Source organism: Alnus glutinosa, chromosome 1 (assembly GCF_958979055.1).
Source record: "Alnus glutinosa chromosome 1, dhAlnGlut1.1, whole genome shotgun sequence".
NCBI lineage: Eukaryota > Viridiplantae > Streptophyta > Magnoliopsida > Fagales > Betulaceae > Alnus > Alnus glutinosa.
In genome coordinates this window covers 4826898-4854710 of record NC_084886.1, presented here as the reverse complement: position 1 = coordinate 4854710, position 27813 = coordinate 4826898, and the positions used below count along the sequence as shown (strand labels likewise).

At 37.9% G+C, this 27813-nt stretch overlaps 4 protein-coding genes across 4 annotated transcripts; 1 reads left to right on the top strand and 3 right to left on the bottom strand.

Annotated features, from left to right (window-relative positions):
- Positions 1–423: 423 nt before the first annotated feature.
- LOC133858743 (exocyst complex component EXO84A) lies at positions 424–4927 on the bottom strand. Its single transcript, XM_062294209.1, has 7 exons — positions 4751–4927; positions 4358–4455; positions 2710–3745; positions 1809–2324; positions 1514–1702; positions 1225–1361; positions 424–834 (listed from the first exon to the last, which is right to left on the bottom strand). The coding sequence occupies exons 1-7, from the start codon at positions 4925–4927 to the stop codon at positions 669–671; spliced, it is 2319 nt and encodes a 772-aa protein (XP_062150193.1). The 3' UTR covers positions 424–668.
- A 2983-nt stretch (positions 4928–7910) lies between these two features.
- LOC133858720 (glycerol-3-phosphate acyltransferase RAM2-like) lies at positions 7911–9854 on the bottom strand. The gene is made up of 2 exons (XM_062294188.1): positions 9174–9854; positions 7911–9019 (listed from the first exon to the last, which is right to left on the bottom strand). The coding sequence occupies exons 1-2, from the start codon at positions 9783–9785 to the stop codon at positions 8120–8122; spliced, it is 1512 nt and encodes a 503-aa protein (XP_062150172.1). The 5' UTR covers positions 9786–9854; the 3' UTR covers positions 7911–8119.
- A 9305-nt stretch (positions 9855–19159) lies between these two features.
- LOC133867698 (hydroxyproline O-galactosyltransferase GALT5-like) lies at positions 19160–23402 on the top strand. Its single transcript, XM_062304466.1, has 7 exons — positions 19160–20277; positions 20776–21008; positions 21087–21377; positions 21478–21606; positions 21703–21876; positions 22666–22773; positions 22909–23402. Exons 1-7 carry the CDS (start codon positions 19443–19445, stop codon positions 23116–23118), a joined length of 1980 nt encoding a protein of 659 aa, XP_062160450.1. The 5' UTR covers positions 19160–19442; the 3' UTR covers positions 23119–23402.
- A 397-nt stretch (positions 23403–23799) lies between these two features.
- On the bottom strand, positions 23800–25265 carry LOC133867704 (uncharacterized). The gene is made up of 2 exons (XM_062304470.1): positions 24177–25265; positions 23800–24059 (listed from the first exon to the last, which is right to left on the bottom strand). The coding sequence occupies exons 1-2, from the start codon at positions 25033–25035 to the stop codon at positions 24007–24009; spliced, it is 912 nt and encodes a 303-aa protein (XP_062160454.1). The 5' UTR covers positions 25036–25265; the 3' UTR covers positions 23800–24006.
- Between the last annotated feature and the right edge of the window lie 2548 nt (positions 25266–27813).

Genomic DNA, 27813 nt, shown 5'->3' with positions numbered 1-27813 from the left:
TCTAAACATATAGTTGTTTTTCCATAGAAATGACAGGAGTATTAAGGAATAATATTTTACATCAAACCACATGCATGGCCCATTTTTCGTCCGATTTAATGAAATAGCTAAATGAAAGGGTTAGGTAGGTAGTTTGAGGGTCAAATCAATTGTAACTTTTTAAATATATTTGAGAATTTTTTTTTTTTTCTTGGTAAGATTTCGGAGTCAAATTTTAACCTAACCAGCTATTTTAAATCAAGAAAAGGATCAAAATTATTGTATGTACGTTATTTAGCATTGGATGCTACCGGGAGAAATCCAAAAATTTATTCAAGCATGCCTTAAGCAAATAATTTTATGGGTTCCTAGCCAAGTTGTTCTCTACTGATCGAATACGCCAATCTTGGAGAACAACAGACAACATGATCAGCATATGCAATAATTAGGATTCTTTTTCCAGTACTTCACTTTAATTATGAAATGTGAACCCCACAGTACCCCACAGACAGTAAGAAAAATGATCATTTTGGTTCTATTTAGGCCTATCAAATGCATGCGTTGCCAGTAAAGTTTATAGGAAAGTTTGAAAGATATATCATAGGCATGCAGCTGATTAATCAATTGCAAGGCAGAAAGGCAGCTTCTTTTATTCACAATACACATCCTTAAGAACGGCTGATCTCTAGCTAGTTACTTCCATGAGATAAGACTGACGATATAGACTTTGCTGATATAGATGCTGTGGGGCTGGTCGCATCTCGATCCACACCGCCAAAGTTGGCTTTCGGCCCTGTCAACACTTTTATTGCTATTTGAGCAACCTCAGCAAACCAGTCATCCTCTGGCAATGTGCTGCATGCATGCGAAAACGAGGTTAACTGTATATTAGTGTAAAGACACTCTTAAAAATACAATATTGTTCATATTTTGCTCTCTCGAATCAAACTTCTCAGGATGTCACCTATTTTGATACTATTCTCGCATAAGTATATTTAACTGTAAAGTTCTAATAAGTTCATGGCCAGTACGACTTTAAAATACGTTATGTTAAAAAGAGCGCTAATATACATATAAACACATGCATCCTTGTTTCCATACTCAGGTCCCGTGGAACGTCACAATTAGGTTACAAGACTGTTGATTAAGTATTTGAAACATTTATGTATATATTCTTAGTTGGGAAATGATTCATGCACTACTATAGTAGTATTTTTAGCATTTCCCTTCTTGGTTTATATGTACCTGTAAGGATCCAATCCAGTAGCAGAAACTGCATCTATAGCTCTAGCTATGATGTTCTTGATAACCTGATGCAGATTCCGAGACAAGTAACGGCCTTGGGATGAAAAGAGTATCACAAACTCCATATCCAAATAGAACTGCGCAAAAACCAAAAATAAATATATATATATATATATAAGATATGATCAATTGCTTGCGACAAACCAATTAACACGTGAGAGATAATAAGTAGGGATTGTTTCTCTTTGGTGGGGGAGAGGGAGCTAGTTAATTGTGAAAATATATATACCTGCTGAAGGCCAAGAGGACCTAAAGGCTTTGGCCCTTCCTCTATCTCTTCCCAAAAGGTTTGGTCTCCAGAAAGCCACAGGATCACAGCCTCTGTGAGTCTCATTAATAGAACGGTTGCAAATCTTTCCCTGCCCACAAACATATCTGTTGCAATGCCTGCTATTTGCGTGAGTTTTGTAAAAAGCACCTGAAAGGAGATATATATATATATATATATATATATATATATATAGTTAATGGTAATCACTAGGATCTTGACAAATAGAAGACATCTATTTTAGACTGAAAACTACCTGAAAAATTGGAGAAGGAAACCATTCAGGATCATCTGCATTACCGTCCATATTTATGTACATTTGTGGATTGAGACTAGTGTCGCCATCTTCTGTGAAGATTAGCTCCAGTGCATGATGTCGGCAGAAGCTATCTCGCAGGCAGTCAACCAAGCGTTGAAGCCGTCTCTTCCATTCCCTTTGCTCCGACAGACGGCTTTGCCTGTCTGAAGCTCTTCTAGGGAACTCATCAACTCTGCTAGTCTGCTGCACGGGCAAAAGCTTCATGGCAGCACGTGGGAGCAGCTCATCTGCTAACAATGATGCATTAGCTAGCAAAGCTATCTGTTGAGCTTCAGTCTCTGCCATCCTGACAATTTTGTTCCCATAACTTTCCAGGTTCTCCTCATTGTCCATTGAACTTGGTAATGCATTTATCAACAAGTTGACATAGGAGTTGAACACTTGTAAAACACCTTCCAATGTGGAACCATCCAACTGCAGGCTCTCAATGGGTCCCACATTCTCAAGAAATTCCTGCATGATTCCGGTTTGGTGCATATATATGGTGAAGCTTAATTAATCAGCAATATCAAATGAAAAAAATAAAATATTGGAGCTAAATGGCAGATGATTCATCCCACATTATAATCAAAACTCAATATTCTTCACTTTCTAATCCAATTTAGTAGTTGCAACCAGGTTTAGTAAGACAAGAAAGCAGAAACCTTTGTGGTAGAATATAATTTAAATGATTAAATGTATCATTTTTTATCAAGTTAAACTTTTGGGATAAGGATAAGCGGTGATTAACATGGTATTAAAGCAAGGTCACGAGTTTGAAATTTGTTTTCGACATTAACCCACATTTCAGTATCACAAGGAAAGAAATTCTAAAGAAAAAAATAATAATAATAATCACCTGAACCATCGAATTGAATCTGTGGGCACTGGTTGAAACCTTGGGCTGGGATATACTACTAAGAGATGTAGTTGAACCCATTCGTGAACCAGCTACCGGATAAGTAAGCAACCAATCATCTGCGGCGGCAAGAGCAGCACTGCTCTGTTCAATTCTTTTTAAGTTGGCATTTAACGCCTGTTCAACGCAGGGCCTAAGGAGTCTCAATAGGACAGGAGAAAGCGCCAATCCACGAGCTTCCAACAAGGAACAGTGAGCCAAGCATATATGAACACACTCGGCAGCAACTCTTAAGCCCCCGGCAGCTGCCGAGGAGGCTAGAACATGCCTCTTAAGGAGAATAGCAAAAGTTTCTGTTTGTCTGACAGCCCAAGTAACAAGCTCAGAAGCATAGGCAGGCTCCTCAACAAAAATTGCCAACGAGTCGCTTGCTGCTTGGGCAATGGTGGAAAAGACAAGCTGGGAGAGTGTAGCCGTATATGCTGCTCCAGATGAAGCATTCAATGGGCGAAGACTATGCATATTACACTGCAATTTCTGGTGGTGAGAATTAAGTAGCAACGCATGGGCACGCGGACCATCCCCTAGCTTTTTCAGAGCTACAACTGCCGAACGAATCTCAACACCACGAGTAGAAGGTTGGCGGGTAATCTCTGCAAGCTGATCAGCTAGTTTTTGTCTCTGTTCGGAGATGGCAGTCTGGAGCGATAAGAGAGCGGTCTGGCTCAATGTTTGCCTCTCATTAGCTTCTTCTACCATACTTTCTCCTTCATCCAAGGCGGCCAAAGCTTCATCCACTCTTCTCTCAGCCAATAGAACTTCAAAGGTGTCCAAAAATTCTACTAACCAATTTTCTATTGTGGAAAGTTCCTTATTTTCGAACAATATGTCCTCTTCAGCTGAATCTTCAGGACCAGTGGGCAAGGAATCAATGCGAACTCCTTCAACTAAACGATGAACTAGAGCAGCCTGAGTGGATAGAAGATTCCTCATCGAGAGGAGCTGACCCTCAAGATTTGAAATCTCCCTTGATGTGCTGCAAATGAAATCAACACAGATAGTTCACAAATAATGAATGTGGATAGTGGATACTTTGAGAAAGAAATCCTGATTATTATACATAGAGACATCTTTCTAAGAACTGAAAAGCCAAGATAGCTAAATATTTCATAACATTGCTAGGAAACTCCTATTTAATTTGTTTAGAAGTTTAATTTTGGGAGGCACTTATTGCTTAGTTTCTCTTATACTTCTATTGCTTAGTTTTCTTTTTTCTCAGATGAAGAATTTAATTCGAGACCCTTTCAATCTTACTAGTGTGGCATGGGAGACAGATCGAGTGTTCATATGCACCAATTCCAGGTTCCATTAAGTTGCGCATGGCAATGATATTGATACCCATGTCTTGAACAATTACAAAACCTGATGTTCTTAATTCCATGTCTAATATTTGCGGCTTGGGCACTAGCTCAAAGTTCAAAGAGATTTCCAGTAAATCCCTATAGAGAACAATATGTATAGAATATAAATTAAACGATTAGATTCATCTTTTTCTATCCATTTAAGCTTTTAAGATGGGGTGAATTAACATAAACATGTCGCGATCACTTTGAAACTCGTTTAACATACTTAGAAGAATGATGCTTACCGGATGAAGGCTGCATAATTAGCATAAACACTTCTACGCATTTCCTCGGCGGATGCCTTCTTCAGATCAACAAGGTAAGAGCACAAGTGCCTTATCTCCTGTCAACCATGGACGAAACTGTTAACCCTTGTGTGCTTTCACATAATAATTTTCCACATTACTCTCTCTCTATATATATATTCATTGATAATCGTTCTTCTTTTCTTCTTTTTAATGAATACAAAATATCAAACACCAAGTTTCATATATTGTATATGAAAGTTCATCAGTATTCTTGCAAATTCAAGCATATATATGGCCTATCATTCATCAGTGTTTAACACAACCGTCGCTACGTACGCAGAGAGATAGGGAGAGAGAGAGAGAGAGAGAGAGAGAGAGAGAGAGAGGAACCTTTTCATTCATGGTCTGGCATTTGGAGGTGACGTAGGCATTGGGATCGAAGTGAGTGGTCTTGAAGACCTTAAGCCTATCGCTGAGTGTTAAATTTGCCTCGAGGTCTGCCGAGTCTCCTACACTGCTTGATGAAAATGACCCTTTCGAAAGGGATGAAAGTGTGGAGGAGTCCATTCGAATTCTTTCTCTACGATTAAGCCCAGAATATGAGAGCTTTCATCAAAGCGAAAAACCAGAGAAAAAGAAAGTAAACCCAAGAAAACAAACAAAACAAATATCTGATTTCATTTTTGAGATAATACAAATTGCATCGAGGAGATGAGAGGTACCTTGATATCGGAGACAGAAGCGGTAAACATGATGAGCAGCCACTACAAACACGTAGAACTCGCTTGGTCGTTTTACAGGTACGTATATTAATTATTAATTATATATAGGAAAACTTTATTTGCAAACCCTCTTATGTAATTTAACCGATATGAAAATATATAATTAATATATAATATAATGTACATGAAAGGTGTAAAAATAAAATATGCACATAACGTACACTATCATGTTCATTTTTATTTTATATGACCAACCAAGACGAGGAGGAGAGGGAAATGGGAAAGGGAAAATTAAGTCAGTGACCTCTATTTCATCCTCTATTTCATAAGACGTAGTTTTTAATCGATTGAAATATATACCCGTTGAAGTCGATCACATAAAACTATCAATTAACTAGACAATGAAGTTCTATAATTGTGGTCTTATAATTAAGGGCCACAATGAGCACGAATTAGTGGCAATTTCATTACAGTTGTACTATGTCCAAATGGCGATCGATTAACCACTGCTAGCTTTTACTTGCAATTAATTGTTTTTTCTTTTTGTGGTATATATATATATATATATATATATATATATATATTGACATGAGGCCAATATGTTACCATGTTATTTAAAAAATTTAAATAACATGATATCATATATAAAGTTAAATATAATAAAATAAAATCAAGATCATATACAAAGTTATATATAAACAAAATAAAATCTTGACCATAAAATGACTACTTTTCATTTCAATCCTTGTCTACTCAGTTCAGCCACGATCATAAGTTGTTAATGGCATACCTTTACCAATTGTGCCTACACTGCCATTACTAAACTTAAGGCTGTAAAAAATATGACCCACAAACCCAACGAAATTTGTAGGTTAAGGTTGAAGGAGTTGACCTATTTAATTAAATATGTTGGGTTAAAAATTGACCTATATAATCTTATACTCATAATTCAACACGCAACCACGAATTTTCATGTCTAACTAAACTGCATGCCATTAGGCTTTTAGTAGTGACTTTTGGGCTAGCTTTTAGTGACGTTTTGAGTAGCCAAAGCCCCTATGGTGGTTCCAAAATTTCTCAAATGTACTCAATAGCTATGAAAAAGAATTGTTATATAGCTTTCAAAATCAATCTATTTTGTTTCCTAACATTGATTGAGTGGTTAGGTTATATAGAGAAGAAGAAGATAGAGACGCTATTCATGCTAGAATTGAGAAGAAGTAGAAGAAAAAATGAAAATCATTTGTTTGGCACATGAAAATTGCTAGGGATGCAAATTTTTGCTCACTAGCCTCTGGTTGGGCTTAACTAGCTTGGCATTGTTTCACGCTTTGAATTGACCGTGTATATATATATATCATCCAATGTAGGACTCAACACATAGCCTTACATTTATATAACACTTAAAAAAGTAGGGTTAAATACCCTATTGGTACTTGAGTTTTATGTGTTTTTAAATTTAGTACATCAGTTTTGTTTTGTATCATAAGTGGTACCTGAATTAGGGTTAAAAACCCATTTGGTACCTCTATTAGATTTTTCTTCTAAATTTTAATGTATCGCTACGTGTCAACCGCTGAAGTTGACATGTGGCACTATATAAAAAATAATTAAAAAAGAAAATCTTTAAAAAATAATTAAAAAAATTAAAAAAAGAAAAAGAAGAAAGAAGAAAGGTGGCTGAGCCACCCCCTTCCACATGTCAACCGCTGAAGTTGACATGTGGCACTATATAAAAAAAATTAAAAAAGAAAATCTTTAAAAAATAATTAAAAAAAGAAAAAGAAAAAAGAAGAGAGGTGGCTGAGCCACCGTACCCCTTTGGCCTGTCTGAGGTGGCCGAACCAGAAAAAAATAAAAAATAAAAAAAAAATATGGGTTTTGGCCCTTGGGGTGGCCGAACCGCCCTTGTGGCCACAAGGGGTGGTTTTGCCACCCCCAAGTGCCAAAACCCATCAAAAAAAAAAAATGAAGGTTTGCCTTTGGGGGTGGCAGAACCACCTCTATGGGTCAAAACCCATCAATATTTTTTTTTTTTTTTTTCCTGTCATGGGGGTGGTTCGGCCATCCTAGACCGGCCAAGGGGTCACCGGCCACCCCTTGGCCAAAATGGGGTGGCCGGCCACCCCCCTTTCTTTCTTCTTTCATTTTTCTTTTTTTCTTTTTTTCTTTTTCTTTTTTTTTTTAATTATTTTTTAAAGTTTTTATACAGTGCCACATGTCAACCTCGGCGGTTGACACATGACGAGGCATTAAAATTTAGACGAAAAATCTAACAAAGATACCAAATGAGTTTTTACCCCTAATTCAGGTACCACATAAGATGCAAAACAAAATTGAAGTACTAAATTTAAAAACACGTAAAACTTAGGTACTAATAGAGTATTTAACTCAAAAAAGTATTATGAGGAATGTTATAACTCCTCCTAGTGTTCTTTTACGCTAACATAGCACCTAGTTTTTTTAAATAAAAACATAAGAGAAAAATCAAGTTGTAGTTTTTTTTTTTTTTATTAAAAATAAGGTGTCATATCAGCATAGAATGACCTCATAAGAACATTAGAATAAGCTCTATCATTTATCAAGTATTATATATCAATCTAATACGCATCCAACGTGGGATATAGTAAACACCCTTCATGATCCAATGGCCAATAACATAACACGTGATTTTCTCTTAATTTTGAAAAATTTATTCTAGATCCTTTTCCATTTATTTTCATATACTTGAGCAAAATACAAGAAATGACGATCATTTTTCCCTTATAGCGAAAGTACGTAACCAGACAATTAGTGAAAATATACTTACTCATGCTCAACCATTTTTTGACGTGAAGATACAAAAGCAAAGGATTACTTACCAAACAAATACAAAGACTTTAACGCAGTGTTATTAATTCGCATGCCTAGCTTAGCTTCTACGTATATATATAACTTATATGCAGACCTTTCATCTACGTACCAGTTAATTTTAATTCAAAATTAACAGCACAAAAATGAGAGGTATGCATCCACACGTACGTACAGGAGCGACATTTTAGCACCCCATTACTTTGTTGGGCTTAAGCAAAGGTTTCTCAGCCACAGTTCCATCGTTTCCGGCGAGCGCCCGGTACTTATCTCTCCTGGTAAAGCTGGTGCACTCATACGAAAGAGTGGCGGCAATCACCCTTTGTATATAATTTGCTACTTCATGGCTAGCCTTCCCAGAAGTACACGTCAGCTCCAGTGGCAACTTGTTCAAAAACGTTACTTCATATGCCGGGCTAGGATTCATGAAGAAGTAAAACGGGTCCATCCCTTTCCACCCTCGAGCCGTGGTTCCGTGAAACATGCTCATCCGGTTCACCATGGCCACCGGCACAAGTTGGTCCGTTAGTTCGCCAAACAAGGCCGAAAACCTTAACAGGAATGGTTCGCGGCAAGTTGTTCCCTCTGGGCATATGGCCAGGTCGCCTTCTACCAAGAGTTTCTTTATCATGGCCGCGTCTGAGGGGCGGTCGCGGCTGAGTCGGACTGTCTTGATTGGTGAGATGACCTCAGAGAGCCGGGAGACTGAGTAGGTGACTGCAGGGATGGGGCGGCCGAGGGCGGTGGAGAGGAAAATTGGGTCAAGGAGTGTTCGGTGGGAGCAAACGAAGAGGACGCCGGATTGGCCGGTGGACTTTTCGGCTGGGGGAGGAGGGGTGCCTTTAACGGTGACACGGACGCCGAGTGCCCGGAAAGCGTAGTAGACTAGTGGCATGGGGAGGAGGGCTCCAGCCGCGATCCGCAAACAGGCTAGGATGAAGCCTATGGGGATCCAGAGAATGATGAGCAGTGCCATGAGGGGAGTGGGCTTTTGGACGAGGCGGCCGTCGTGGAAGATGATGGGCTTGGGGAGCTTGTCAATAGTCACGGACTGCACCTCTGGCTTTGGCGGCACTATGTATCCTTCCTGCGTGTTTCAGTCCAATTGTAAGAAAACTATGGGAAAAAGGTGTTCTTTAAAATTTCTCCTGTGGGCAAAAAGTGTTTAATTTTTAACTAATGATTGCAAAAAATTGTCAGAGCAGAGTGTTTGATTTTAATTTGGATGTAAAATCACAAACCTTGCACAATGACATAAAGGGAGCATCAGTTTCCCTATCACCAAGACCAATATCGGGCTGAGTTTCTCCAAAAGCTTTCTTAAGGGCATCTGCCTTGTTCTTCCCTACAAGCACCCCAGGCTTGCGAACAAACCCGGTGGCTCTACCCTTGTAAGTTGCTATCTCAGTGCCCAAAACCGAATCAGCTCCCAAGAAATCTTTCAGAAACGCCTCCACCATTATTCTTGGGTTTGCCGTTAGGACGCACCGTTGCCCACACGCAGAGAAGACGCGCCATGTCACTTGGTGGAGATCGCTAGAGTAAAATTTTGGCAGCACGGCACGCGCCACAGACTCAATATCCGATACTCTCATGCCGACGAAGGTCGCAAAGATGAGGATTTGGATCCCCGCTGATTCGGAGACAACGTAATAGAAAAATGCGGCAAGTGGAGAAGCTAAGAGCAAGAACAGGAGCCTCAGAACCCCGCCAACCTCAAAGGCCACAAGTGCAAAGTAAGGGAAAGAGCTGCGGCCTCTAAGCAAGGTTCCATCCATGTCAGCGACCACCGTGTGCTGTTCTCGGCCTATTGACTCGCATTTGTCCACGGTTTGGAAGCTAGCTTTGGCCATGACTGGGTTTAAAGCTAAAGATCGAAGAGCCTGTAACTTGAAGTCTTGAAAGATCGATTCTTTTGAAGTTTCTTGCCTATGCTTTTGGGTATATATATATATATATATATATATATATATATATATATATATAGAAGAACTAGCTATAAGAATGAGAGACAAAAATTGTGGACGTGCATCAACAATGAGGGAGGGTGGTAAAGGGACAAAAAGGTTTGGTTTATGAATACAATGCTAATCATGGAACCGACGATCGATAATTCTAAAAGGGCTTAATTGCATGTGGATTAATATCCAAGGCTTAGGGTGCGTACGTAATTGATCAGTGAACAGCGTCATTTTGTTTACTCCGCCGAATCTTGTTTTGTACAATTAATTGCAGAGGAATGTCAGAGGGTATTCTGGTGTTCTAGAAATGGTATAAAAATATTTTTTTTTATCCAAAAAGATATAGATATAATATTTTAATTACATCTATGTCATTCTAAGAGAACACCGAAAAAACATCTGGAGATGCTTTAACATTTTCTTAATTGTACGCACCGGCCTATACATGCAGCTAAAAATGATTTATAATTATGTCCAGTACTTTTATTTATAAGTTAAGTAAGAGACTCTTAATTAAGACTTTTTCTTTACTAGCTATTCATCTTATTATAATGATCATGTAATGAAAATTACAAATAATTTTGTGTCTAATTAAACTGTGGGGCACAGCTTAATTATTATGAGATTTTTAATGTGTCAATCACTCCCGGCCATGGGTAAGGAGCTCGTGCAGTGTTTCTAAGGGGTAGTTTAATTAGGTGGAGACTACGTCTCATAAATCGAAGGTCACTAGCTAGCTAGTTAGTTCAAATTCCCATTTTCTCTTCTTGTGGATATGTTAACAAAAAAAAATTAAAAAAAAAAATAGAATGGGCTCGTGGAGTCCCTTCCCAATTAAGCAAGCTGTAAGCACGTACACCTGTGTCTGGCTTGACAAAAGTCGATCGGTTTCGATCCATTTTTTTTTACCTTGCTATCATCGGCGGGCATCATAATATATATGTTAGGAGTAAATTCCAAAGCTTTACAACTTTGGACTCTTGTTTTGGAGTCCCGATCAAGATCGAAGAGAAGGGAAGAGGAATAAAATAATTAAATAATTAAATAAAAGTTTTGGAGCCGTGAGCCCATGGCCTTTATTAGGGAAATTATTCTCCAGAGTTTGGCGTGACTAAAATATATATATGCCCCAATTGTTTTTAGAGAAATGATTCTTTTTTTTTTTTTTTAAGGGTCTTTCTTCCATCCTCTTATTTTTTTAAATACACATGCACATATTTAATCATAATTTTAAAAAGTTGAAAAATGAGAGAAGGACCTTATATTAAAGCAGTTTGTCATTTCACATGTGCTCCATATTAATTATTATATTTAAGGAAACAAATTAAAAAATGCAAGAAATTTTTAAAAAGAGTCCTTAAATCCCTCTTGTAGTTGTTGGAGCTAGGGATGGTTGAGCCCCCAAAATCCCACTAAGGAATGATTGAACTACCTTAATGTAAGAATTAGTTAAACCCACTCCAAAGTCCCCCTTAGGTGGCTTGTCCACACCCCCCCGCCCCTCCCCCCCAAACTCAGGGGTGGTTCAAGGTTCAAATATGTCTAAATGGTTGTCAGAGGATTTCGATTAAATTCTCCAAACTCAGGGGTGGTTCAAAGTTCAAATATGTTTAAATGGTCGTTGTAAGAGGATTCCGATTAAATTTAGGACCTTTTTTTCAATGTCTTTGTGCTTTTTTCTTGAATATAATTAATGTTTAGTACTTGATATACTGTTTATGATTTATCTCTTCATAAAATGATAAAATTGATTACGATAGGTTAAAGCAGTTTGTCATGTCACATGTGCCCCACTTTTTTTTTTTTATTATTATTATATTCAAAGAATCAAAATTTAATAAAGTAGGCCTTAAATCCCTCTTGTACGTAGTTGTTGGAGGGATATTGGTTGAGCCCACAAAATCCGGTCCCCTAAGGGATGATTGAACTACCCTAATCTAAGAATTAGTTAAACCCACCCAAAAGTCCACCTTGGGTGGCTTGTCCACCCCCTTCAGGCCCTCACCTAGGGGTGGTCCAAATCTGTCTAAATGGTTGTCCGACGATTCCAATACAATTTTGGACCATTTTTTTTTTTTTTAATGTCTTTGTACTTTTTTCTTGAATAAAATTAGAAAAAAAAGAAAGAAAGTATAGTACTTGACATACCGTTTAACTGATATTAATGCCACGCAATCAGTTTTCAACGGAAGTAGTGAGTTGATTTGAAAATAAAATAAAGGGAAAATTATATATATTTTCTTCAAACTATCACTTAATTGCCAATATTTTTTCAAGCTAATGGTGTACAATCGATTGCAATTTTTTGGTCATAACCGTAACCGCAATTGAGGCACTCGGTTATTTTCATTTTAATAATTGCAACTGCAACTGATAGACTGGTTGCGGTTTTTACCAATTGTCGGTTATCCGATTATTAAAAATCGGTTATTAACTGGATAATCGGTTTTATCTAATAGAAGATGTGATGTTCATGTTAATCTTTTATAAATTTTCTGAGATCAAAGTCCCTTTGGTTCCAAGGCTCTCTAGCCTCTCTGGATGCATTTATAATGGCAGACTAGAGATATGGCCTTCAAAGGACTAGGAGCTGGAGTCCATTCACAGCTTGGAGATTTTGAAGATGATCAAGGAACATATCACTGGCTTGAGAGCAGATTCTAGTGTCACAGACAATTGGGCAACAACTAAGATCACACGACCCATGCATGCTTGGCCGAGTAGTATATGTACGTGGCCTCCATCTTTTATGGCTACTTTTTAAAGTCTGCCTCATTGAGGCACCGGTTGGAGCAAAGTCTAGTTTCAGTAAACTAGGACCTTCGTCTCGACTCTCGAGCATAGGCCCTCCCTTCGGTTTCAGGAGCTGTGTCCTTCTGGATTGAGAAATCTTCTCTTTGGTCGTAACAGTAACATGCAATGTTGACTAGGTCAGAATTAGAATTAAGTTTAATATTATTAATATTTTTTTTTTGTAATATATATATATATATATATATATATATAATAAATAAAAAAACCGGTTACTTGGTTATTAACCGATTTTTTAACATGCTATAACCGGTAATCACAATCGGGTACTCGGTTATTCGGTTGTGGTTAAATCCGGTTTTCCGGTTACCGGTTACCGGTTGATAACCGCCCCGCTTGTACACCCTACCTCAAATTATCAATTGTGTCAATGTCCCTCATCAAACTATTAAAACATGTCAATATCCCCCATAAGACCAACAAAAAGACAAAAATGACCATAAATTTTTGTTCAGAAAGACAAAAATATCCTTATAAATTCGGAAAATTAAAAATTAAAAATTAAAAAAAAAAAACCCTTTTTATTTATTTATTATTTTTTAGTTTTTTTTTTGTATAACTTTTTGTTATTTTAGATTTTTTAAAAATATATATATTTTTTTGTTTAATTTTATTAATTCTATAAATGGTATTTTTATCATTAGGGGGGACAATATTAACATTTTTCGTAGTTTAGGGGGGAGATTGACCCAATTGATTGTTTGGGGGAATATGAAAAATACGACATCCCTGTTAAAGCAGCAGACTTACATAATAATGATTTTGTCAACAGAATACAGCCAATTAAAAACTAACAAATTATAAGCTCATCAACAAAGTCTTTGAATGGATACGGTGTCAAATCCCAAACAAGAAATATCTAATCAATAGATTAAGTGGATTTGTTATTTTTTCTAAATTTGACATGAAGAGTGAATTTTGGCAAATCCAAATTCATGAAAAAGACAAGTATAAAACAACGTTTTTTACTCCTTTTGGGCAATATGAGTCGAATGTAATAACCTTTGGTTTAAAAAATGCTCATAATGAGTTATAAAATATCACGATGATATTCTCAGGCCCATAAGTAAGTACTCCATAGTTTACATAGATGATGTCCTTATCTTTTCTAAGTCCATTGAAGAACACTGGAAATATTTGAATTCGTTTTTAGAAGTTATCAGGATTAATGGTCTAGTAGTCTCCGCTACTAAAATCAAGTTGTTTCAAACAAACATTCGATTTCTTGGATATAATATCCACCAATCGAAAATAAGTCCAATCAGCCGAGTTATCAAATTCGCTTATAAGTTTCCTAATGAAATCCTTGAAAAAATCCAGCTTTAACGGTTTCTTTGATCTCTAAACTATATTGCTGATTTCTATCAAAACCTTTTCAAGAAATGCAAGCTTGGTGGGAAAAGCATATCACTGAATAGTCAAAATACAACATAAAGTATGCTGTTAAAACTGACCCTAAAGGAAATCTGTTGACAACTTAAGTGTAAGAACCCAAGTACAGGTTATAGCAAAGTATTGGCTAGTTTGGCAACCCATTGTCATTCTCCCTCTATTTCTTTTCACTTCTTTCAAAAATATCAAATCAAAAATATTCTAACTTTTTTACACTTTTTATATCACATCAATTATATTTTATTATTATTCAAATTAAAAAAACCCACTACAAAACAAAACTTTTTCACTTTTCTATAAAACATTCTCAAATTTTATATCACATCAATCACTTCTTATTCTACAACACACAAATATTCCATAACACAATTACTTACCAAACAAGCCCGTAGTAATTCTCAGAAGTCCAAGTGTTGAACCACTGGGATTTGGGAAACAAATAACACTAAAAAAAAAAATTAAGAAAAAAGTCATGACATATGATTTAGTTGAATGATGCAAATAAAATATATAACGGAAATAACAATTAAAAGAAATTGCTAAGGCATTGGGGTTTTACTTTTAACAAAATTATAATATTTATTTCACAATTCATGTGACAATCGAAAAATAGATCAGTGAATATCAAGAGAAAATATTTTCTCTTGATTCGCATGAAATTCAAAGCATTCATTGTACCCGTAGTTAACAATGAATCAAGGAATTTTGCAGAATAAAAACATTTTTCTATGAATAAATCATGTAATCAATTAAAAAGATCATACATTAAAATCTATAAAAGATTTGGAAAATAAATACTACAATCTTATTAAATGTTTCACCCCTGGCCTCAGCTTGAGATTTAGTTAGACATGATTACGTAAATAAATTTCCTCATTAAAATCCTAAACATTATGCTAGCAAAATAAAATAACTAAGAAGAAAATAAAAACAAATCTTGAACCGTCGTCGCTGTCTTCTTCGATCTGGAGCTGAATGTCTTATTCTCTTTTTCTGCAATTTTTGAATCCCTTGTTTGTTGCCGTGTTGCTTCTCTTATAAAGATAAGAGTCATTCTTCTTTTGGGATTCGTACAACTCTAAGAATTTCAGTCTTCTCTTTGTTCCATGTCTCTTTTTTACACTTGAAATAAAACTATGCTTCTTCTTTTTATAAGCCAAATACACTTTTTTCTTATTGATTTTGTCATGTATTAGTATTATAATGTTTTTCCAATTCGTGGGTCCAACAGTTTGCTTTCACCTCTACTTATATTACATATTGGACTCTATCTTGAGCATAGGATATACTTCTTCTTTTGACCCATCTCTTAGCTTTTACTCTTTGATTTCTTTTGTAATTCCTACATAACACAATTTATTGCATTAATATATCATTTAATTTTAATATTAATATTTGAACAATATTCCACAATTAAATATAAAATGCAATAATTAAATTATAATAAATATGATAATACTTATTTTAATATAGAAAATAAACACTTTTAAGCTGTTATCAAAATCCTAATCCAATTGCTTCATTGAATATATGATTTCCTTCGGGGTCGGTTTTAACAGCATACTTTATGCTGTCTTTTGACTCTTCAGTGGGATTTTTTCCCACTAAGCTTGTAAGGTACTTGTGAAACCTTAAACCAAAAGGTTAACAACTTTTGGTTGGCTTAAACCATGGTTGGTAGCGTAGCTATTTGCGACCATGGTCATATGTGTCAACTTATCCATAATCTGTTGTTCTGATAAACCATCGATATTCAATTCATATAGTTTATCTGTAGACACTGAAAGCTGGCATTGAAAATTTATTTCCTCAAATTGAATATCCGGAAGGGTTGGCTTAGGATACCAATTTTTTGTAAGGCTTGTAGGAGGAAATTTGGACTCACGCATTCTTTTTGGCTCTAAACCCGTGAATGCTTTCTCAATTTGCTTAATGTTGTTATCAAATTTAGATTCTGAAATGGTCTTTGTTTCAGATGAATCATTAGAAGAATCAAGGATAGTAGCAACGGCCAATGTTAGATGTACTGTGTTGTTCTTGTTTTGCTATGACTAATTCTTTAAGCATTTATTCAATATTCTCACCAGACTCATTTTTGTTAACTTTTAGATTATTTCCAAGTTTTACCTATGGAAGTTTAATTAAAGGCTTCTGTTGCTTAATATACTTATTATAATTTTTTTTTTTTCAATTTTATCCAATTGTTTACCTATAGAGTTTAAGTATTGGTTGGTGTAATTATTTTGCTCAATAACCTCTTTTAAATCAGTATTCTCATAAGCAATCCTAAAAGGGAAGGCTTTAATTGTTGACGTATGGTGATTAATAACTATGGACTCAAGAGGAGGGTGGCTTGAAGAGACACCAATGTTATCTTCTTTTACCAATTTTTATTTAGTTATAATTTTTATCATATTTTCAACAGGATAAGATTTCTTTCTTTTGTTCGAAGTTGAGGCTTTCTCGGTAAATCTTTATTCTTTCAAGATTAGCTTTAGACTTAATATCTTGGTTAAGTATTTTACAATCTATCTTGAAGAGTTTTCTTAAGGTGCTTAACTGGGGGTTACCAGGTGAATCAACTATAAAGTCAGATTTCGTAAGGGAATTATTTCCTTCTTGGGAATCTTCTTCGTCAAGCTATATATATAATACTTTTTGGTTCTTTTTCAACCTGCTACTTTTATTAACCATTGTTAGTTAAATTTTTGCACAAGTAATTAACTTTAATGCATCAAAGTATGAAACTATTGGATGTGCCCTTTCTATAAGGGAACTCAAGAATCTATTTCTCACATTTCCTTAATTGTTTGTACGCCATAATTTTGTGGAGAAGTTCTTATTGGCCTATCAGGTTTGAAGTGCTTAGGAAACTTCATATCTCTAAGTGGATTGATGCCTTGTTAAGTCCACATCAGAATCTTGCTATTCCTGTAACAGAGAATTTACAGTGGTTTATCCATATTTCTATGCAATAAGTCTTACATAATGCAATGTTCTTTTAATATTAGAAAATCTTAGTTAAATATTGCTTTTATACTTCTGTTGAGGTCTAGAATTTGATGTACTCTTATTAAGATATCAATACTGACATTTTAATGACTATACTAAAAGTAAATATTAAGTTTTTTTTTTTAATAAAAATATTGACAGTACTGCACAATTTACTTGGGGGCTAATCGGCATACTTACTATAGCGTTGGATATTTTATAATTCTTTCTCAAATATTAATGTAGATAGTGACAAAGATTGATTGAACGAAACTACGATGCTGTTGAAAATTATGTTTATTAAATGAGTTACGCCACTTGTATCATTGCATCAATTTAATTAAACGAATCATATCAAAATTAACTATCTTCATATACCCATGACTCGACCAACACAAATCGTATCCATGAATTTGAATTGCCATATCTTAAGGGCATCTCCAACAGACATGCTATTCTAACCAAAATGGTTAAATCTAACTATTTTGGCTCTTTTTTGCTCTCCAGCAGAATAGCCAGAGTAACCATTTTCATCTAACATTGAACAGTGAATAGGCAGAGTTGCCTATTCACTGTTCACACAAGTCAAACTATTTTATTGATATTTTCTCTCTCCCCCCTATCCCTCTTTGTCTCTCTGTCCCTCTCCATCGGTCTCTCCGTCATCCCCAACGAGCAGTGGACAAGGAAAAGGCCAATAGCTTCGTCGCCCCGGACGCACCTCCGACCTCTCTCAGCCTCGCCCTCTCCACCGGCGAGGCGTTCTAATCGTTCTCCAGCTTACTCGGCACTGTCGACGAGTCGATCGGCGCGAATGGGACCGTGGAGGGGACTCACCAGCTCGCTTTCTGGCTCGTAACCGCACCACCGACAAGGGACCTTTGACTGCACTAGCCACCATCGACCGGTTATGGGTCTTGGGTGTGGGTGGGCAAGGGTGGTTTGGTTGTGGGTTTGATTGTGGGTTTGATGGGGTTGGCCGATTGTTTGGGATGGGGACGGAAGAGATCGATCGGTTATGGGTCTTGGGTGTGGGTGGGCAAGGGTGGTTTGGTTGTGGGTTTGATTGTGGGTTTGATGGGGTTGGCCGATTGTTTGGAATGGGGACGGAAGAGATCGATCGGTTATGGGTCTTGGGTGTGGGTGGGCAAGGGTGGTTTGGTTGTGGGTTTGATGGGGTTGGCCGATTGTTTGGGATGGGGACGGAAGAGATCGATCGGTTATGGGTCTTGGGTGTGGGTGGGCAAGGGTGGTTTGATGGGGTTGGCCGGTTGTTGGGGATGGGGATGGAAGAGATCGACCGGTTGGGGGAGATGGGTTGGGGTTGGGGGAGACCGGAGAGTGAGAGGGAGAAGCGAAAAGAAATAAAGAAATAAAGAAAAATATTAAAAAATAATATTTTAAGAAAATGAAGAGTGGGATAGAGATTATTGTTGGAGTGTTTTTAAGATAGTCAGTGGTTAAAGTAGAGATTGACACTTTTTGAGTAGCTATTTTAACTTCAACTGCTGGAGATGGCCTTACCAGTTAAGCAAGGAAATGTTCAAATATTTAAATTTGAAAAAATCTAAAGAAAAAGACATCTGCCACGACTTTAAATATACACCACCACCAACCCCGTCCCCTTCAAATCACGCCCCCCACCCAAGCCCAAGGGCCCCAACGGTCTCACTCCTCCTTAAATATAAATTCAAACTCTCAACCAGCGAATTCGAGTTGTAAAGCATTCCCCATTTAATATTAATTTAACACACCAACTTAATTCCTTAACATAAACAAATCCAACATATCCTGTAGGAAAGGATAAAATCGGAGAGTGATCTCCACGACCACTTGTCCCCCTCTGCTTTTATTCTTTTAATAAGATTCAATTTTTTTTTCCCGACAACCATAAAATAATTAATTAACGACAATAATAATAAGATACTCTAGCAAGCAGCAACATAGCGTGACAGCGACTTAACTTGTAAAAATGCTTGAAACGCTGTCGTTGCGTTATGTGGCGTTTACTAAACTAATATTTAAGCGTAATAGCGATGGTCCAATTGTCTCTGTTTTTGTTTCCTTTTATGGAAGAGAATTTTCAAAATTTGTTGAATTTCCCTAAAGAAGCTCGCTTTACCTTCCTTTATTTGGCAACTTTCTTACTAATTTTTTGTGTGTTTATATAATGTGAATTTGAGCTCCTTCAGGCTGAACTCTCGTGACTAATCCCTTCAATCTAGGGTTAGGGTTTGATACAGAAAAGGTGGCATGATTTGAAAAGGACCATTACCCATTGCCATTGCTGTGCTTCTCAAACCCATTCACATTGTCCTGAAAACAAGTGGGACATTTTGGGGTTCTTGGGGGACAATGAAGCGGGCAAAGCTTGAAACTTTCGCGTCGCCGAGTCGGCTCAGATTGGTTCAACTTCTGATAGGCGTTGTGTTTCTTTACATGCTCTTCATGAGCTTCGAGATCCCCCTGGTGTTCCGGGCTGGGTCCGGGCCGGGTCCGGACGACGGGGCGTTCGGGTTTCTTGGCGACTCGTTGCCGAGGCTCGTGGCGCTGGAGAGAGGAGAGGAACCGGCCGATGAAGACGTGCCGGCGTACCGGACACCTGAACGGCGAATGCGCGAGCTCAGTAAAGTTTCGGGCTTGGTCTTCAACGAGAGTCTGTTCGATGGAAATGCCGGTAAGGACGAGTTCTCGCAGCTTCACAAGGCGGCAAAGCACGCCTGGGTGGTGGGAAAGAAGCTCTGGGAAGAGCTAGAGTCCGGGAAGATCGAGCTGAATCCGAAAACCAAGCCGGAGAACGTGTCCGAGCGGTGCCCGCATTCGATTTCGCTATCCGGGTCGGAATTCCGGGACCGGAGGAACCGGGTGCTGGTGATCCCGTGCGGGCTGACGCTGGGGTCCCATATTACGGTGGTGGGGAGGCCCCGGTGGGCCCACTCGGAGCACGATCCGAAGATATCGTTGTTGAAGGAAGGAGACGAGTCGGTGATGGTGTCGCAGTTCATGATTGAGTTGCAGGGGCTGAAGACGGTGGATGGGGAGGACCCACCTAAGATTCTGCATTTCAACCCCAGGTTGAAAGGGGATTGGAGTGGGAAGCCCGTTATCGAGCAGAACACGTGTTATAGGATGCAGTGGGGCTCAGCGCTGAGGTGCGAGGGGTGGAAGTCTAGGGCCGATGAAGAAACTGGTAGGTAGAGATTTGATTTCAACGGCTTTTGTGCCGATTTTTAACTTGAGAGAATGCGCGGGGCCTTTTTTTTTGTTCTGTGTTTGTGTTTTATTGCTACTAGAATGAGTGCATGGATATAAATGCAGGTTAGGTTGGTAGATGCATAACGTTTAGCATTATGGTATCAAGTTGTTGTTAATGTGATTCTATTTTGTTGTAGGCTTGTAGCCAATGATGTCCATGTTTTTGGGATGCAAAGTGCGATTTAAATTTAGGTCGTTATACCTGAATGTAGAAACTTGATTCTTCTGAAGTTGCCGCCCCACCCTATGATGTGATTTTGTTTAGTAACACCTGGTTTCTTCTCTTGGTCACAAGCTTTGGGTGGTTTTCAAACAGCTTGAATGAAGAATTCTGCATCTTTATATAGTTCTTAGTTAACTTTCATTTAATTAATCCTGTCTGTTGAAAGGGGCATCATTGTTTACCTTTGCTGATTCACTGGATTTTATGAAGTTGATGGGCAGGTGAAATGTGAGAAGTGGATTCGAGATGATGACAATCACTCAGAAGAATGGAAAGCGACATGGTGGTTGAAAAGGCTGATAGGGCGGACAAAGACAGTGTCTATAGACTGGCCATACCCTTTTGCAGAGGGCAAATTATTTGTTCTAACTGTGAGTGCTGGCTTGGAAGGTTACCATATCAATGCAGATGGGAGGCATGTCAACTCTTTTCCTTATCGCACTGTGAGTACCCTTGTGATATGTGCTCCCTCATATTGTAATGAGTGCAGGACATCTTAAAAAATTTTGTAATGTTCACAGGGATTTGTTCTTGAGGATGCCACTGGACTTTCTGTCAATGGGGATATTGATGTGGATTCTGTATTTGCTGCTTCCTTACCCACATCACACCCAAGTTTCAGACCTCAGATGTATCTTGAGATGGTTACTAAATGGAAAGCCCCGCCTCTTCGAGATGGGCACGTGGAGCTTTTCATTGGCATCCTCTCTGCTGGCAACCATTTTGCTGAGCGAATGGCTGTTAGAAAGTCTTGGATGCAGCACAAGTTAATTAAATCCTCTCATGCTGTGGCTCGGTTTTTTGTAGCCCTGGTAGGTGAAGATGCCAGAGATGTGTTCTTTAGTGAGAAGCCATTTATGCATAACTTCATGTTTGATATTTATTACAGCTTTTAGATTTGTATTTTGACAGCATGGAAGAAAGGAAGTAAATCTGGAGCTAAAGAAAGAAGCCGAGTATTTTGGTGATATAGTTATAGTTCCTTACTTGGATAATTATGATCTTGTTGTGGTGAAGACTGTAGCAATCTGCGAATATGGGGTGAGTCTTGGCAAAAGACCCAAAGTTGGCCGTTCTTTTTCTTTTTTAATTTCTTGCTAGGCATTATATATTGTCGATGTATGTGGCTCTCCACAGGTTCGCACGGTTGCTGCCAAGTATATCATGAAGTGTGATGATGACACATTTATTAGGGTGGATGCTGTGATCAAGGAAGCAAGAAAAGTTGATGAAGACAGAAGCCTTTATATTGGAAATATGAACTATCACCACAAGCCCCTTCGTCATGGAAAATGGGCAGTGACATATGAGGTATGAATTCCCCCACCTGGCTTCTCTAATCCTTAGAGGGATCGTTGGCTTTTTTTCTTTTGGTTGCTTGATCTACCACTTTGAAGTCTTTGTCTGACTTTAAATAAGCACTGCTTATTGGTTTTTATTCGTATTTTCCTTTTTAACCACATAGTAGTTAGGATTTTTTTTTTATAAGTAAATTTAGTCTTATTGAATACAGTAGTTAGGATTTGTGATCAATTAATATAATGAAGGTGGTGTATGCCACTTCTAATTATGTTTGATTTCTATTTTCATTTGCTTTACCACACACAGCTGGATGACAATATTCTGTACTGGAATGATATAGTTCTCTTCCATATATTTAAAGATGATTTATTTTGTTGCAACCATAGGGTGTAGATCATATCTGCTTTAGAAATGGGGTCCTACTTCTGGTTTATAGGTATTAGACACCCAAACATTCCTTTGTATGCAGGGTCGGACCCATGTTATTACTTGAAGACCCCCAAAATTTTAAAAATTCTCTTAAAAATTATATTTTTTAAAAGGTAGACCTCCAAAAATTTATTGTTTCCCCCCCAAAAAAAGTCTTTTTATAGTTTTGGCGCCCCACTTCAATTGCTGGTTCCTCCCCTGTTTGTATGGTTATCTTCCTGGCATGTGTTATTTACCTGATAGGCATTGCATTGGAATTTCTAGGTAATAGCTGACTTGCGCTTATCTACATATGGGTTTTAAATGATATTCTGTCACCCAAAAGTACTGCATACCTTACACCGTTATGTCTTTTTCTTTTGGGGCCAGGAATGGCCAGAGGAAGATTATCCGCCCTATGCAAATGGTCCGGGTTACATCGTATCATCAGACATAGCACAGTTTATCATATATGAGTTTGAAAGGCAGAAATTAAGAGTATGTTGCTTTGTTCTGCTCTCCAATCTCTTCTCTCTCTCTCTCTCTCTCTCTTTCTCTTTCAATGTATATATGCATGCGAATGTGTGTATGCATGTACACGTGATTGATTAGATGGATGTCCACATGGTGCAGTTGTTCAAGATGGAAGACGTGAGTATGGGAATGTGGGTGGAGCAGTTCAACAGCTCAAGAACAGTAGAGTATCGGCACAGCTTGAAGTTCTGCCAGTTTGGGTGCATCGAAGATTATTACACTGCACATTACCAATCTCCAAGACAAATGATATGCATGTGGGGCAAATTGCAATATCAAGGAAAACCCCAGTGCTGCAACATGAGATGACATCAATGAAAACAATTTGAAAGATATTTTTCGCCATACAAATTTTGCAGTTATAGTATACCTCTGTAAATACTCAAGTCAGGGTTAAGTTAGATATAATGGGGATATTCATTCTAAATTGATTCATTATTTCATCTTTGTTCCCCATTTTCATCCTTTTGAAGACTGGCCAATTCTAGAGGAGCGAGGTTGCTACTTATACTCAGAAACATGTATAAACAGTTTGTCGTTTGTAATCTAGTAAAACTAGAGGAGCAGAATAAAATGAATGTTTCTGCTTTGAACTCTCTCTCTCTCTCTCTCTCTCTCTCTCTCTCTCTCTCTGTGTAAAGGTAAAAAGATGCAAGGGAAGTGCTGTAGGTATAAAGTTCTCTGTCGCTTTCGTGACAAAGAAAAAACCATTATCAAGAAAGCGATTCTCTCTTAGTGGACATGGTGCTAAGAAGGAACCTCATTCCTTAATCTTATTTCTTTAGAAATCCCTCCGGGCTTAAAGCTCTACTTTACAAGTTGTACTGTAAATGCATTTCAGCTGATGCCCCACAATTAAACTTTCTGCAAGCCTTAAACAGTGATGATTTAATGATAAGATGGCATTGATTAATTTATCCTATTCTAATCCTTTTCGTGTTTAAAAATTTGGCGTAAACAAATGCGGTAAAGGTGTTGCATACTTCATCAAGGGATAAACATGCACATTTAAACATTAAATTTCGCAGTATATATACACACATCAGATGAAAATACTGTCCACTAGTGGAATGTGCACACTTGTCTGCCACCCGAAGATGCCGGATTTCATTGGCTATTTTTCTAAGCGAATAAGTCGACCACAACCCAGCATTACAATTTTTATTCTTGATTTGGCCGGAGGATCCCATGCATAAGCTACATCAAAACCCAAACTAATGACCATGCCAAAAAAAAGATCAACCCAGCCCCTGCAACAAGGTCAAAATTAATAACTGGAACTTTAAGCATCAAACTTCAAAGACAATAGGTGAAAAGAACCAAAAAGGAAGAGAAAAGAAAAGAAAAAAAAAACAATGGGATCATACCATTCTTCCATGGAAGAAGCCTCAAGCCATTGTTATAGGGTGCCGTGAAGAAACAATCCGTTGACATGTTGAGCCCATTAGGACAGTTACAGATAAACGAATTGTATGCTCCAGTGTAGCCACAAACTCCATAACTTCTCTCGCATTGAGAACACGAGATTGGATATTCATTATTCACGTTGAACTTATATTTGAGTGCTATCCCATAGTTCCAGTTTTCGGGGTTAGCTTCCTGGCCATTGAAGCTGTAAAATCCAGAATATGAAGTACACTGAAGCTTCTTTAAATCCATTTCAAACGACGGCCCAAGATCCATCGGAGCGTAAATACAGCAGGTTGAGATTGGGAGGTTGATGGTGCTAATAGGCCGGCAAGAGTATAAATAACTGCAAATGGGTGTCCCCTCGTTAGCGCAAAGAAGGGGTTTGGAGCCGTTTCCTTCAGTATTTAGGCCATTCGAAGTGTATATAGGGGAGGAAGTGGTCGAACAGTCTAATAAGGCAAAGATGGTGTCGTCGTGAAAAGTGAAGGGCGCATCCCAGTCGAGGCCGAAGCCTTTGCTTGGTTGTGTGCAGGAACAGGTTGACATGGAAGGATCTGATATGTAGATGACTTGGTGTGTGTAGTCTATGGTGCTGACAGGGTAGGAGCCGGTGTGAGTGGTTAAAGTGAGCCTTTGTTGGTTGCAAGCGACGTATTGTTGGAAGCGTGGGTCGCCGCAACCGGGATCACTGCCAAATGGATATTTGAGGATTTGTTTGCCGCATGTTCTTTGGCAGGTCTGGGCTGAGATTAAGGAGGGGAGCAAGAAGAGAGGAACCAAGGAGAGAAATGTCATGGAAGGATGGCTCAGGTTCATATTCTTAGGACTATGGAGAGAGAGAGAGAGAGAGAGAGAGAGAGAGAGAGGAAGAGGATATGAGAACTGAGAGCAGCTAGATATAGCTAATAAGTTGATTACTGGGGAGTGAAACAGAGAGGAAGGTGCGTGGATTGTGGTTTTCCTTTACGGGGATTCAATTGGCTATCTGACTTTCGGTGTTGGATGGCTATGCTTTGCCCTATTAGTAGATGCCTTGCTTTCAGCCATCTCTCTCATATGATTTCCTCTCCTATCAGGAATTTGTGAGAATCCGCCCACGGGATTATAAGAGACAAGAACTTAATAAGATTTATCTAATTAAATAAAATTTAGACTGTTAAACCACTTATTTGGTCAAGTGAGTCTCATAAGTAGTCTCTCACATTCACTTGAACGAATTCTCTAAAATTCGAGCAAATTATTTAAGAGAATTACAATCCCTTCATCTCTTTATACTTTTTAACTATGTAAATTCAAGATCTCTTGGGTAATGTGATTGAGATGTTTAGCAATTTGCTCTTTAAATTGTTAGAGAGATCATGTAAGATCTAATTGCTCAAATAAATTTTAGATTGCCCGACCACCTATTCAAGCAAGTAGGTCACATGTGGACAAGGATTCTCTCCATCAATTTCATCATCAGAATTTAAAATTAATACATCTAACGGTGAACATAATTTTATATTATTTAAATTTTTTAAAACACTTGAATTCATATACATTAGTAGATATACCAACTTTAACCGCAGGCATGGAAGGACCATTTGAAAGCTTTTATAGAATGGTGACCACTCACTTGAGCCTTTCTAAAGAAGGCAAAAGGGAAACAGAAATAGAAAGATAAGGGTTGAATAACGCAATAATGGTTAATATCTAAAGTCATAATCATTCATTTTGTCCGCATTATATCATAGAGAAGAAAATAAAAAGGTACGAATTGCATAATCAAATCACAGTTTGTAAAGTAGTAGGCGTAAGAAACAAGAAGGGTCTTAATTGAAGTCAATATATAAAGAAGGTGAAAGTACAAATTCTTGTTTCCGAGATTCAGAACCTCTCGCTTACCCAGATAATTTATAAGTAAAATAAATAAATAGAGATTTGGAAGTGCAGGTCAGCAGGTCAATTAGCTGAACCTGGAGCTCAGATCTGCCTTGAATATTTTATGCATGCATTAATGCCGGTTTGATTGGGATACTCAAGCTCGCTAACTGGGGAAAATGCTTCCACAGAACCAAGGAAATCTTTTATATTTCTACATGTTCGAAGCTTGTGAATGATACATGATCTGATCCATGATTTAATGAGCGAGGCAGATTAGCTTCGATTTGTTGGTTTTAGCAGCCTTTCTTTACAGCTTGTCTGTAGTGAGGTTGTCGATTCAGGATGGAGCTTTCCTGTAATTTTGAGGAATTGTTTGTTGGGCTGCAATTCTAAAAGTTCAAACATTTGTTTCAAAATAAATGGTCTGAATTTTGCCACGTAAGCTTCAAAAAAACAAAAAATATAATAAAAACTAACTAAAGGGATGACCGGACCACCCCTTGGCACAATTAACCGCCCCCTTTAGCTCTCACAACCACACCACTATGAACCATCAAGGGAGGTTGTGAACACTTCCAAGCCATTGGCGGGGTCCAACCACCCTTGAAGCCATCGGGAGTGGTTGCAACAATCCCCCGAGCCCTTTTATAATAATGTGTTGGAACCTATATAGCTTTAATTACTAAGCTTTATTTTTCTGTCTCTCAGGAAGTTTTGACGCTAAAACTTTTTATACGAATGTGTAGACGTACGACTATTTGTTTATCCCCAGTTTTTGGTATCTTTTTTACACAGGTGGATAGGAGGTCATGACGAAAATCTTGAGAGCCATCTCTTGCAAATTCAAACACACAAATAACAATTGCAGTAAACGTTATATACCTGGTAGTATATATATATATATATATATATATATATATATATATATATATATATATATATGCATGTTGTGTTTACCTTCTTTTAGTGCGTCAAGATTATCCAGGGAACGAATCATCAGGATGATGGATCCTTCTACATTTCTCCTCCACCATATCAAAAGACAATATCCATTTCTCGGACGGACAAGTTCCTCCAGGACTAAATTCATAAGGATCAAAGGTCCAATAATCTTTTTCAGCATCATAATTAGTCTCATCTCGCGAGCATCATAAAGCCGATGAATTGCGCCATTAGCAAAAGAAGCCTCCCCAAAAAGAATCAGAAAATCAAATTTTTGTTGAGGTGAAACAGGGTGTTCCAGAAAAGCCTCTTTAATATGTTACCGCCGATGACCTCTTGGACAAGGAGAACCTTGTGCTTGTTGGACAAAGGATCAAACCCAAATAATTGATAGTTGTTGGGAAAATTATCATTCCTCAAAGCCCGAGCAAGCCAATGATTGAATTAGTGGGCCTAGTCGGTTTAACCGGCCCGAATTAAGCAAGGCCCATGAAAACCCGATCGGTCATCATGGTCTCGGAACATCACTGTCCTACAGACAAAGCAGAACATACGAAATGTCTATATTCAGTGGTCCCGGGAACGGATTTCTCCCGACTACCATGAAGTGATATGGATAGAGTATGCTGAGATTATTATCTCGATATTACAGCTGGGACTTATAGGATACACCTGATCCATAACTTCTTGAGAAGATGCTAGATGGACTCTATCCCGGATTTTCCAGGATGATCTTATCCCACAAGATATGAGATAAGATACCTATTCAGATTTAGCTAAAGTGTAGTC